This window comes from Eucyclogobius newberryi, unplaced genomic scaffold (assembly GCF_026437365.1).
Source record: "Eucyclogobius newberryi isolate DKJ021-1_F unplaced genomic scaffold, fEucNew1.0.hap1 SCAF_107, whole genome shotgun sequence".
Taxonomy (NCBI): Eukaryota; Metazoa; Chordata; class Actinopteri; order Gobiiformes; family Gobiidae; genus Eucyclogobius; species Eucyclogobius newberryi.
This window is the reverse complement of record NW_027315732.1, coordinates 220,623-234,475: the sequence shown is the minus strand read 5'-3', so window position 1 is coordinate 234,475 and position 13,853 is coordinate 220,623. Positions and strand designations below refer to the sequence as shown.

Here is a 13,853-nt window from a genome sequence, read left to right as displayed (position 1 = left end):
GGTGAGAGGGGGCGAGAGGGCGAGAGGGGGCGAGAGGGCAAGAGGGGGCGAGGGGGCGAGAGGGCGAGAGGGGACGAGAGGGCGAGAGGGGGCGAGAGGGCGAGAGGGGGCGAGAGGGCGAGAGGGGGCGAGAGGGGGCAAGAGGGGGCGAGAGGGCGAGAGGGGGTGAGAGGGGGCGAGAGGGCGAGAGGGGGCGAGAGGGCGAGAGGGGGCGAGAGGGCGAGAGGGGGTGAGAGGGGGCGAGAGGGCGAGAGGGGGCGAGAGGGCGAGAGGGGGCGAGGGGGCAAGAGGGGGCGAGAGGGCGAGAGGGGACGAGAGGGCGAGAGGGGGCGAGAGGGCGAGAGGGGGTGAGAGGGGGCGAGAGGGCGAGAGGGGGCGAGAGGGCGAGAGGGGGCGAGAGGGCGAGAGGGCGAGAGGGGGGGCGAGAGGGGGCGAGAGGGGGCGAGAGGGGGCAAGAGGGGGCGAGAAGGCGAGGGGGTGAGAGGGCGAGAGGGCGAGAGGGGACGAGAGGGCGATAGGGGGCGAGAGGGCGAGAGGGGGCGAGAGAGGGCGTCTTTCACCTGGTATCTCCCGTAGCTAGGGCGCACTGGGCCTCAGCATTGCCAGGACTTATTGTCACATTAGTGCTATTTCTGTAGCCACATCATCACACAGATGGAAAAACAAAATGCGAGTCAGGCCCAATCTGAGAAATGTGATTCATATTCCCTGTGAAAAGATAAAGCCCAGTCCCACTGAAACTAGTCTGAAACTTGCTGTGCTAAATGTCAGATCCTTATGTAACAAATCTCTCTTAATTAATAATTTTATTTCTTCTTATAATCTTGATTTTATGTTTTTAACTGAAACATGGCTTGACAAAAACACAGGAAATGTAGTTCTGATAGAATCTGCTCCACCCAACTTTAAGTTTGAATCTGAAACACGAGAAAACAAAAAGGGGGCGGAGTCTGTGCTGTCTTTAGAGATGAAACAATGACCCGCAGGTTGTTCTTTTGGGGTGTTTTCATCATTTGAGTTTGTATCCTTTAAAATGGAGCTAAAACAGTTTCATTCTCTTCATTGTTTTACACAAACCTCTCCAGCACTGACAACGTTTAGTGATGATTTGACTGAGACGTTTCAGTCGCACAGACTTTGATGGTTTGGTCATTACAGGTGATTTCAATGTGCATGTGGATCATGTTTGTGACAGAAAGAGCCTGATGTTGTCCTTGAAACCTTCAGTCTTACTCAGCATGTGAGTGGCCCCACCCACAGCAGAGAGGCCCCACCCACAGCAGAGAGGCCCCACCCACAGCAGAGAGGCCCCACCCACAGCAGAGAGGCCCCACCCACAGCAGAGGGCACACTCTAGATCTCATAATTACATAGGAGGTAAATATTTTAAATGTCAATGTGGTCGATGCTGCTCTGTCTGATCATTTCTGTGTCTTTGACATGTCTGTTTTTCCCAAACCACCGGCTGGTCCTACAGCTGTTCAGAGGCTGGTCCTGCAGCTGTTAAGAGGCTGGTCCTGCAGCTGTTCAGAGGCTGGTCCTGCAGCTGTTCAGAGGTTGGTCCTGCAGTTGTTCAGAGGAGACACATAAGTGATGGCACAGGTGCACTGTTTATGGAAATGATAAACTTTGAAAATGTCTCATGTTCTAATGTAAATGATTTGTTGAACTCTGTTACATCTAGTGTTTTGAATGTTCTGGACACCATCGCCCCTATAAAGGCTAAAATGGTTAAAAATAAGCAGAAGTTGCCATGGAGACATGATGATTGGGTCAGGGCACAGAAAAGGGAGTGACACAAGTCAAAGCTCCAGTTTCAAAAAGAGATTTACAAGGAGAAGCTGAACATGTTCAACCTCATTTTATGTAGAACTAGAGAAAGATATTTCTCTGAAACAATCTGAAGCTGCAGTGACAACGGGCGTGTCCTGTTGCCACGGTAACAGATGAACGAACCCTCCAGCTCAGCTGCCGTTAGAACTCATTTCCACATCAAGTGTCATGAGTTTACTTATACTTTAATGACAAAGTTCAGGGCATTAAAAATGATATAAATCCCACAATGTAATAAAATGACCCTAAAACCACTTAGAGCAGACTCACTTTGCACCTGTAACTGACAAAACTGTCCATGAGATCATCACAGTCTGAGTTCATCTACAGCTGCTCCATGTGTCACCTCCAGATTTATAAAGTCTGAGCTGAACAGTTTGTTAGCATCACTCACATCGTGAACATGTCGCTTCAATCTGGAACATTCCCAATGTCTTTGAAATCTGCGGTCATAAAGCCTCTCCTAAAGAAGAGCAGGGGTCAGGGGTCAGGGGGAGTGGTCATAAAGCCTCTCCTAAAGAAGAGCAGGGGTCAGGGGTCAGGGGGAGTGGTCATAAAGCCTCTCCTAAAGAAGAGCAGGGGTCAGGGGTCAGGGGGAGTGGTCATAAAGCCTCTTCTAAATAAGAGCAGGGGTCAGGGGTCAGGGGGAGTGGTCATAAAGCCTCTTCTAAATAAGAGCAGGGGTCAGGGGTCAGGGGGAGTGGTCATAAAGCCTCTCCTAAAGAAGAGCAGGGGTCAGGGGTCAGGGGGAGTGGTCATAAAGCCTCTCCTAAAGAAGAGCAGGGGTCAGGGGTCAGGGGGAGTGGTCATAAAGCCTCTTCTAAATAAGAGCAGGGGTCAGGGGTCAGGGGGAGTGGTCATAAAGCCTCTTCTAAATAAGAGCAGGGGTCAGGGGTCAGGGGGAGTGGTCATAAAGCCTCCCCCAAAGAAGAGCAGGGGTCAGGGGTCAGGGGGCGTGGTCATGAAGCCTCTCCTAAAGAAGAGCAGTCTTGATGTTGCAGTCCTGAGTCATGACCGGCCCATCTCTAATCTGCCATTTTGGGACAAAGTCCTTGAAAAGGTTGTTTACAACAGTCACAGATTTCCTTTTAATAAACAACTCATTTGATGTTTTTCAGGTTTTAGACCTCATCACACTGAGACTGCTGTTGTCATGGTGACTGAGACTGCTGTTGTCATGGAGACTGAGACTGCTGTTGTCATGGAGACTGAGACTGCTGTTGTCATGGTGACTGAGACTGCTGTTGTCATGGTGACTGAGACTGCTGCTGTCATGGAGACTGAGACTGCTGTTGTCACGGTGACTGAGACTGCTGTTGTCATGGTGACTGAGACTGCTGTTGTCATGGTGACTGAGACTGCTGTTGTCATGGTGACTGAGACTGCTGTTGTCATGGTGACTGAGACTGCTGTTGTCATGGAGACTGAGACTGCTGTTGTCATGGTGACTGAGACTGCTGTTGTCATGGTGACTGAGACTGCTGTTGTCATGGAGACTGAGACTGCTGTTGTCACGGTGACTGAGACTGCTGTTGTCACGGTGACTGAGACTGCTGTTGTCATGGTGACTGAGACTGCTGTTGTCACGGTGACTGAGACTGCTGTTGTCACGGTGACTGAGACTGCTGTTGTCATGGTGAATGAGACTGCTGTTGTCATGGTGACTGCTGTTGTCACGGTGACTGAGACTGCTGTTGTCATGGTGAATGAGACTGCTGTTGTCATGGTGACTGAGACTGCTGTTGTCATGGTGACTGCTGTTGTCATGGTGACTGAGACTGCTGTTGTCATGGTGACTGAGACTGCTGTTGTCATAGTGACTGAGACTGCTGTTGTCATGGTGACTGCTGTTGTCATGGTGACTGAGACTGCTGTTGTCATGGTGACTGCTGTTGTCATGGTGACTGAGACTGCTGTTGTCATGGTGACTGAGACTGCTGTTGTCATGGTGACTGAGACTGCTGCTGTCATGGAGACTGAGGTTGTCATAGTGACTGAGACTGCTGCTGTCATGGAGACTGAGGTTGTCATAGTGACTGAGACTGCTGTTGTCATGGTGACTGAGACTGCTGTTGTCATGGTGACTGAGACTGCTGTTGTCATGGTGACTGAGACTGCTGCTGTCATGGAGACTGAGGTTGTCATAGTGACTGAGACTGCTGTTGTCATGGTGACTGAGACTGCTGTTGTCATGGTGAATGAGACTGCTGTTGTCATGGTGACTGAGACTGCTGCTGTCATGGAGACTGAGACTGCTGCTGTCATGGAGACTGAGACTGCTGCTGTCATGGAGACTGAGACTGCTGTTGTCATAGTGACTGAGACTGCTGTTGTCATGGTGACTGAGACTGCTGTTGTCATGGAGACTGAGACTGCTGTTGTCACGGTGACTGAGACTGCTGTTGTCATAGTGACTGAGACTGCTGTTGTCATAGTGACTGAGACTGCTGTTGTCACGGTGACTGAGACTGCTGTTGTCATGGTGACTGAGACTGCTGCTGTCATGGAGACTGAGACTGCTGTTGTCACGGTGACTGAGACTGCTGTTGTCATAGTGACTGAGACTGCTGTTGTCATGGTGACTGAGACTGCTGTTGTCATGGTGACTCAGACTGCTGTTGTCATGGTGACTGAGACTGCTGTTGTCATGGTGACTGAGACTGCTGTTGTCACGGTGACTGAGACTGCTGTTGTCACGGTGACTGAGACTGCTGTTGTCATGGTGACTGAGACTGCTGTTGTCACGGTGACTGAGACTGCTGTTGTCACGGTGACTGAGACTGCTGTTGTCATGGTGAATGAGACTGCTGTTGTCATGGTGACTGCTGTTGTCACGGTGACTGAGACTGCTGTTGTCATGGTGAATGAGACTGCTGTTGTCATGGTGACTGAGACTGCTGTTGTCATGGTGACTGCTGTTGTCATGGTGACTGAGACTGCTGTTGTCATGGTGACTGAGACTGCTGTTGTCATAGTGACTGAGACTGCTGTTGTCATGGTGACTGCTGTTGTCATGGTGACTGAGACTGCTGTTGTCATGGTGACTGCTGTTGTCATGGTGACTGAGACTGCTGTTGTCATGGTGACTGAGACTGCTGTTGTCATGGTGACTGAGACTGCTGCTGTCATGGAGACTGAGGTTGTCATAGTGACTGAGACTGCTGCTGTCATGGAGACTGAGGTTGTCATAGTGACTGAGACTGCTGTTGTCATGGTGACTGAGACTGCTGTTGTCATGGTGACTGAGACTGCTGTTGTCATGGTGACTGAGACTGCTGCTGTCATGGAGACTGAGGTTGTCATAGTGACTGAGACTGCTGTTGTCATGGTGACTGAGACTGCTGTTGTCATGGTGAATGAGACTGCTGTTGTCATGGTGACTGAGACTGCTGCTGTCATGGAGACTGAGACTGCTGCTGTCATGGAGACTGAGACTGCTGCTGTCATGGAGACTGCTGTTGTCATAGTGACTGAGACTGCTGTTGTCATGGTGACTGAGACTGCTGTTGTCATGGAGACTGAGACTGCTGTTGTCACGGTGACTGAGACTGCTGTTGTCACGGTGACTGAGACTGCTGTTGTCATAGTGACTGAGACTGCTGTTGTCATGGTGACTGAGACTGCTGTTGTCATGGTGACTGAGACTGCTGCTGTCATGGTGACTGAGACTGCTGCTGTCATGGAGACTGAGACTGCTGTTGTCACGGTGACTGAGACTGCTGTTGTCATGGTGACTGAGACTGCTGTTGTCATGGAGACTGAGACTGCTGTTGTCATGGTGACTGAGACTGCTGCTGTCATGGAGACTGAGACTGCTGCTGTCATGGAGACTGAGACTGCTGTTGTCATAGTGACTGAGACTGCTGTTGTCATGGTGACTGAGACTGCTGTTGTCATGGTGACTCAGACTGCTGTTGTCATGGAGACTGAGACTGCTGCTGTCATGGTGACAAATGACATCCTCCTGAACACTGACACGGGCAAAGCCTCAGTCTTAATTCTGTTGGGTCTGATGCTGCTTTTGACACTGTCCATCATGGGACCCTCTTACAGAGACTAGAGGACAGGGTGGGACCCTCTTACAGAGACTAGAGGACAGGGTGGGACCCTCTTACAGAGACTAGAGGACAGGGTGGGATCCTCTTACAGAGACTAGAGGACAGGGTGGGGCCCTCTTACAGAGACTAGAGGACAGGGTGGGACCCTCTTACAGAGACTAGAGGACAGGGTGGGACCCTCTTACAGAGACTAGAGGACAGGGTGGGACCCTCTTACAGAGACTAGAGGACAGGGTGGGGCCCTCTTACAGAGACTAGAGGACAGGGTGGGGCCCTCTTACAGAGACTAGAGGACAGGGTGGGGCCCTCTTACAGAGACTAGAGGACAGGGTGGGGCCCTCTTACAGAGACTAGAGGACAGGGTGGGGCCCTCTTACAGAGACTAGAGGACAGGGTGGGGCCCTCTTACAGAGACTAGAGGACAGGGTGGGGCCCTCTTACAGAGACTAGAGGACAGGGTGGGGCCCTCTTACAGAGACTAGAGGACTGGGTGGGACCCTCTTACAGAGACTAGAGGACTGGGTGGGCATCACTGGCCCCGCCCTAAACTGGTTAAGGTCCTATCTGGAAGACAGGAAGTGCTTTGTGTCTCAGACCACATGACCCTGACCTGTGGGGGGCCCCAAGGGTCAGTCCAGGGACCCCTTCATGCTGCTGTTAGGTCACATGACACGCAGTGAACATGTGTCCAATCACAATGATGCAGACGAGTCAGATCTATGTTTCACTGAATCTGGACCAGTGGATTCATTCTGTCACCGGCCTCCTGCTGGTGCCAGAGGGCCTCCTGCTGGTGCCAGAGGGCCCCCCGCTGGTGCCAGAGGGCCTCCTGCTGGTGCCAGAGTCAGGACTAAACATGGACCGGCCTCCTGCTGGTGCCAGAGTCAGGACTAAACATGGACCGGCCTCCTGCTGGTGCCAGAGTCAGGACTAAACATGGACCGGCCTCCTGCTGGTGCCAGAGTCCGGACTAAACATGGACCGGCCTCCTGCTGGTGCCAGAGTCAGGACTAAACATGGACCGGCCTCCTGCTGGTGCCCAGAGTCAGGACTAAACATGGTCCGGCCTCCTGCTGGTGCCAGAGTCAGGACTAAACATGGAGCGGCCTCCTGCTGGTGCCAGAGTCAGGACTAAACATGGACCGGCCTCCTGCTGGTGCCAGAGTCAGGACTAAACATGGACCGGCCTCCTGCTGGTGCCAGAGTCAGGACTAAACATGGACCGGCCTCCTGCTGGTGCCAGAGTCAGGACTAAACATGGACCGGCCTCCTGCTGGTGCCAGAGTCAGGACTAAACATGGAGCGGCCTCCTGCTGGTGCCAGAGTCAGGACTAAACATGGACCGGCCTCCTGCTGGTGCCAGAGTCAGGACTAAACATGGACCGGCCTCCTGCTGGTGCCAGAGTCAGGACTAAACATGGAGCGGCCTCCTGCTGGTGCCAGAGTCAGGACTAAACATGGAGCGGCCTCCTGCTGGTGCCAGAGTCAGGACTAAACATGGAGCGGCCTCCTGCTGGTGCCAGAGTCAGGACTAAACATGGAGCGGCCTCCTGCTGGTGCCAGAGTCAGGACTATACATGGACCGGCCTCCTGCTGGTGCCAGAGTCAGGACTAAACATGGAGCGGCCTCCTGCTGGTGCCAGAGTCAGGACTAAACATGGAGCGGCCTCCTGCTGGTGCCAGAGTCAGGACTAAACATGGAGCGGCCTCCTGCTGGTGCCAGAGTCAGGACCAAACATGGACCGGCCTCCTGCTGGTGCCAGAGTCAGGACTAAACATGGAGCGGCCTCCTGCTGGTGCCAGAGTCAGGACTAAACATGGAGCGGCCTCCTGCTGGTGCCAGAGTCAGGACTAAACATGGACCGGCCTCCTGCTGGTGCCAGAGTCAGGACTAAACATGGAGCGGCCTCCTGCTGGTGCCAGAGTCAGGACTAAACATGGACCGGCCTCCTGCTGGTGCCAGAGTCAGGACTAAACATGGAGCGGCCTCCTGCTGGTGCCAGAGTCAGGACTAAACATGGAGCGGCCTCCTGCTGGTGCCAGAGTCAGGACTAAACATGGACCGGCCTCCTGCTGGTGCCAGAGTCAGGACTAAACATGGAGCGGCCTCCTGCTGGTGCCAGAGTCAGGACTAAACATGGACCGGCCTCCTGCTGGTGCCAGAGTCAGGACTAAACATGGAGCGGCCTCCTGCTGGTGCCAGAGTCAGGACTAAACATGGAGCAGCCTCCTGCTGGTGCCAGAGTCAGGACTAAACATGGACCGGCCTCCTGCTGGTGCCAGAGTCAGGACTAAACATGGACCGGCCTCCTGCTGGTGCCAGAGTCAGGACTAAACATGGTCCGGCCTCCTGCTGGTGCCAGAGTCAGGACTAAACATGGAGCGGCCTCCTGCTGGTGCCAGAGTCAGGACTAAACATGGAGCGGCCTCCTGCTGGTGCCAGAGTCAGGACTAAACATGGTCCGGCCTCCTGCTGGTGCCAGAGTCAGGACTAAACATGGAGCGGCCTCCTGCTGGTGCCAGAGTCAGGACTAAACATGGAGCGGCCTCCTGCTGGTGCCAGAGTCAGGACTAAACATGGTCCGGCCTCCTGCTGGTGCCAGAGTCAGGACTAAACATGGAGCGGCCTCCTGCTGGTGCCAGAGTCAGGACTAAACATGGAGCGGCCTCCTGCTGGTGCCAGAGTCAGGACTAAACATGGTCCGGCCTCCTGCTGGTGCCAGAGTCAGGACTAAACATGGAGCGGCCTCCTGCTGGTGCCAGAGTCAGGACTAAACATGGTCCGGCCTCCTGCTGGTGCCAGAGTCAGGACTAAACATGGAGCGGCCTCCTGCTGGTGCCAGAGTCAGGACTAAACATGGTCCGGCCTCCTGCTGGTGCCAGAGTCAGGACTAAACATGGTCCGGCCTCCTGCTGGTGTGAAACAGGTTCTACTCTTCAAATCTAAGCTAAAAACAGTTTTGTTTTGCTGCGTCAGATACATTTGGATTTGAGGCGTTTTTTATTTTTGGTTTAGTTAATTTGATTGTATTTCTGTTTCTTTTGTTTGAAATGTGTTCCACAAATAAACTCAACGAATCATCAGGAGAAGACGTAATGTGACATAGTTCTCTTGTCTTTTAGTCTCATCTCAAACCAGGACTAAACCAGGACTGAACCAGGTCTAAACCAGGACTAAACCAGGACTAAACCAGGACTAAACCAGGACTAAACCAGGTCTAAACCAGGACTAAACCAGGACTAAACCAGGACTAAACCAGGACTAAACCAGGACTAAACCAGGACTAAACCAGGACTGAACTAGGACTAAACCAGGTCTAAACCAGGACTAAACCAGGACTAAACCAGGTCTAAACCAGGACTAAACCAGGACTAAACCAGGACTAAACCAGGACTAAACCAGGACTAAACCAGGACTGAACTAGGACTAAACCAGGTCTAAACCAGGTCTAAACCAGGACTAAACCAAGTCTAAACCAGGTCTAAACCAGGACTAAACCAAGTCTAAACCACGTCTAAACCAGGACTAAACCAGGACTAAACCAGGACTAAACCAATTCTAAACCAGGTCTAAACCAAGACTAAACCAATTCTAAACCAGGACTAAACCAGACCTGGTTCAGTCCTGATTTAGTCCTGGTTTTGCTAATCTTTTGCCTGTAATTGCTTTCTTTATAAACACAGCTGTGGCGCTCGGTAAACGCTGATTCAATATTGGTTCAAAGCGGGCGTGGCCCTCACCTCCGGCTCCACTTTGGTCGGCTGCAAAACGAACAACTGCAGCGCTGAAAGACAGACAGGCAGAGGTCAGGAGGACAGCACTCTGCCCCAGGGCGGACGCGGCGGCGGAGTCTCACCTCCATCGAACAGAGCGAGGAACGCCAGGATCAGGAACGGAGCGGTTTTCCCCACAAACTCGTACAAGACGCTGCCGAACGGCGGTCCAACTGAAGACAGAAGAGACGAGTCAGAGACGAGTGAGAGACGAGTCGGAGACGAGTGGGAGACGAGTGGGAGACGAGTGGGAGACGAGTGGGAGACGAGTGGGGGAGACGAGTCAGAGACGAGACGGAGACGAGTCGGAGACGAGTCGGAGACGAGTCAGAGACGAGTGGGAGACGAGTGGGAGACGAGTGGGAGACGAGTGGGAGACGAGTGGGAGACGAGTGGGGGAGACGAGTCAGAGACGAGACGGAGACGAGTCGGAGACGAGTCGGAGACGAGTGGGGGAGACGAGTGGGGGAGACGAGTCAGAGACGAGACGGAGACGAGTCGGAGACGAGTCGGAGACGAGTCGGAGACGAGTCGGAGACGAGTCGGAGACGAGTGGGAGACGAGTGGGAGACGAGTGGGGGAGACGAGTCAGAGACGAGTGGGGGAGACGAGTCAGAGACGAGTCGGAGACGAGTGGGAGACGAGTCAGAGACGAGTGGGAGACGAGTGGGAGACGAGTGGGAGACGAGTCGGAGACGAGTGGGAGACGAGTGGGAGACGAGTCGGAGACGAGTGGGAGACGAGTCGGAGACGAGTCGGAGACGAGTGGGAGACGAGTGGGAGACGAGTGGGGGAGACGAGTCGGAGACGAGTCGGAGACGAGTCGGAGACGAGTCGGAGACGAGTGGGAGACGAGTGGGAGACGAGTGGGAGACGAGTCGGAGACGAGTCGGAGACGAGTCGGAGAAGAGTGTGAGACGAGTCGGAGACGAGTGGGAGACGAGTGGGCGAGACGAGTCGGAGACGAGTCGGAGACGAGGTGAGACGAGTCGGAGACGAGTGAGAGACGAGTCGGAGACGAGTGGGAGACGAGTGGGAGACGAGTCGGAGACGAGTGGGAGCAGGTGGGAGACGAGTGGGAGACGAGTCGGAGACGAGTCGGAGACGAGTCGGAGACGAGTGGGAGACGAGTGGGGGAGACGAGTCGGAGACGAGTCGGAGACGAGTCGGAGACGAGTGGGAGACGAGTGGGAGACGAGTGGGAGACGAGTGGGGGAGACGAGTCGGAGACGAGTCGGAGACGAGTGGGAGACGAGTCAGAGACGAGTCAGAGACGAGTGGGAGACGAGTAGGAGACGAGTGGGAGACGAGTCAGAGACGAGTCGGAGACGAGTCGGAGACGAGTGGGAGACGAGTGGGGGAGACGAGTCAGAGACGAGTCGGAGACGAGTGGGAGACGAGTGGGAGACGAGTGGGAGACGAGTCGGAGACGAGTCGGAGACGAGTCGGAGAAGAGTGTGAGACGAGTCGGAGACGAGTGGGAGACGAGTGGGCGAGACGAGTCGGAGACGAGTCGGAGACGAGGTGAGACGAGTCGGAGACGAGTCGGAGACGAGTGGGAGACGAGTGGGAGACGAGTCGGAGACGAGTGGGAGCAGGTGGGAGACGAGTGGGAGACGAGTCGGAGACGAGTCGGAGACGAGTGGGAGACGAGTGGGGGAGACGAGTCGGAGACGAGTCGGAGACGAGTCGGAGACGAGTGGGAGACGAGTGGGAGACGAGTGGGAGACGAGTGGGGGAGACGAGTCGGAGACGAGTCGGAGACGAGTGGGAGACGAGTCAGAGACGAGTCAGAGACGAGTGGGAGACGAGTAGGAGACGAGTGGGAGACGAGTCAGAGACGAGTCGGAGACGAGTCGGAGACGAGTGGGAGACGAGTGGGGGAGACGAGTCAGAGACGAGTCGGAGACGAGTGGGAGACGAGTGGGGGAGACGAGTCGGAGACGAGTCGGAGACGAGTCGGAGACGAGTGGGAGACGAGTCGGAGACGAGTGGGAGACGAGTCGGAGACGAGTGGGAGACGAGTGGGAGACGAGTCGGAGACGAGTGGGAGACGAGTGGGAGACGAGTGGGAGACGAGTGGGAGACGAGTCGGAGACGAGTCGGAGACGAGTCGGAGACGAGTCGGAGACGAGTCGGAGACGAGTGTGAGACGAGTCGGAGACGAGTGGGAGACGAGTGGGAGACGAGTCGGAGACGAGTCGGAGACGAGTCGGAGACGAGTCGGAGACGAGTGGGGGAGACGAGTCAGAGACGAGTCGGAGACGAGTCGGAGACGAGTGGGAGACGAGTGGGAGACGAGTGGGAGACGAGTCGGAGACGAGTCGGAGACGAGTCGGAGACGAGTCGGAGACGAGTGTGAGACGAGTCGGAGACGAGTGGGAGACGAGTGGGCGAGACGAGTCGGAGACGAGTCGGAGACGAGGTGAGACGAGTCGGAGACGAGGTGAGACGAGTCGGAGACGAGTGGGAGACGAGTCGGAGACGAGTGGGAGACGAGTCGGAGACGAGTCGGAGACGAGTGTGAGACGAGTGTGAGACGAGTCGGAGACGAGTCGGAGACGAGTCGGAGACGAGTGGGAGACGAGTGGGGGAGACGAGTCGGAGACGAGTCGGAGACGAGTCGGAGACGAGTGGGAGACGAGTGGGAGACGAGTGGGAGACGAGTGGGGGAGACGAGTCGGAGACGAGTGGGAGACGAGTGGGAGACGAGTCAGAGACGAGTCGGAGACGAGTGGGAGACGAGTAGGAGACGAGTGGGAGACGAGTCAGAGACGAGTCGGAGACGAGTCGGAGACGAGTCGGAGACGAGTCGGAGACGAGTGGGGGAGACGAGTCAGAGACGAGTCGGAGACGAGTGGGAGACGAGTGGGGGAGACGAGTCGGAGACGAGTCGGAGACGAGTCGGAGACGAGTCGGAGACGAGTGGGAGACGAGTCGGAGACGAGTGGGAGACGAGTGGGAGACGAGTCGGAGACGAGTGGGAGACGAGTGGGAGACGAGTGGGAGACGAGTGGGAGACGAGTCGGAGACGAGTGGGAGACGAGTCGGAGACGAGTCGGAGACGAGTGTAGGACGAGTCGGAGACGAGTGGGAGACGAGTGGGAGACGAGTCAGAGACGAGTCGGAGACGAGTCGGAGACGAGTGGGAGACGAGTGGGGGAGACGAGTCGGAGACGAGTCGGAGACGAGTCGGAGACGAGTCGGAGACGAGTGGGAGACGAGTGGGAGACGAGTCGGAGACGAGTGGGGGAGACGAGTCGGTGACGAGTCGGAGACGAGTGGGAGACGAGTGGGAGACGAGTCAGAGACGAGTCAGAGACGAGTGGGAGACGAGTGGGAGACGAGTGGGAGACGAGTCAGAGACGAGTCGGAGACGAGTCAGAGACGAGTCAGAGACGAGTGGGAGACGAGTGGGAGACGAGTGGGAGACGAGTCGGAGACGAGTCGGAGACGAGTCGGAGACGAGTGGGAGACGAGTGGGGGAGACGAGTCGGAGACGAGTCGGAGACGAGTGGGAGACGAGTGGGGGAGACGAGTCGGAGACGAGTGGGAGACGAGTGGGAGACGAGTGGGAGACGAGTGGGAGACGAGTCGGAGACGAGTCGGAGACGAGTGTGAGACGAGTCGGAGACGAGTGGGAGACGAGTGGGAGACGAGTCGGAGACGAGTCGGAGACGAGTGGGAGACGAGTGGGGGAGACGAGTCAGAGACGAGTCGGAGACGAGTCGGAGACGAGTCGGAGACGAGTCGGAGACGAGTGGGAGACGAGTGGGAGACGAGTGGGAGACGAGTCGGAGACGAGTGGGAGACGAGTCGGAGACGAGTCGGAGACGAGTCGGAGACGAGTGGGAGACGAGTGGGGGAGACGAGTCGGAGACGAGTCGGAGACGAGTCGGAGACGAGTCGGAGACGAGTGTGAGACGAGTGTGAGACGAGTCGGAGACGAGTGGGAGACGAGTCGGAGACGAGTCGGAGACGAGTGGGAGACGAGTGGGGGAGACGAGTCGGAGACGAGTGGGAGACGAGTCGGAGACGAGTCGGAGACGAGTGGGAGACGAGTGGGGGAGACGAGTCTTAGACGAGTCGGAGACGAGTGGGAGACGAGTCGGAGACGAGTGGGAGACGAGTGGGAGACGAGTCGGAGACGAGTGGGAGACGAGTCGGAGACGAGTGGGAGACGAGTGG

At 55.7% G+C, this 13,853-nt stretch overlaps 1 protein-coding gene across 1 annotated transcript in view; it reads right to left on the bottom strand.

The window, feature by feature from the left end:
- Window positions 1-13,853, bottom strand: part of slc18a2 (solute carrier family 18 member 2) — an 81,565-nt gene that overhangs the window by 50,737 nt on the left and 16,975 nt on the right. The window contains exons 6-7 of the mRNA XM_072432250.1: window positions 9,749-9,838; window positions 9,633-9,676 (exon numbers count right to left, since the gene is read on the bottom strand). Of these exons, the coding sequence (XP_072288351.1) occupies window positions 9,633-9,676; window positions 9,749-9,838 (134 nt within the window). The remainder of the gene's footprint in view (window positions 1-9,632; window positions 9,677-9,748; window positions 9,839-13,853) is intronic.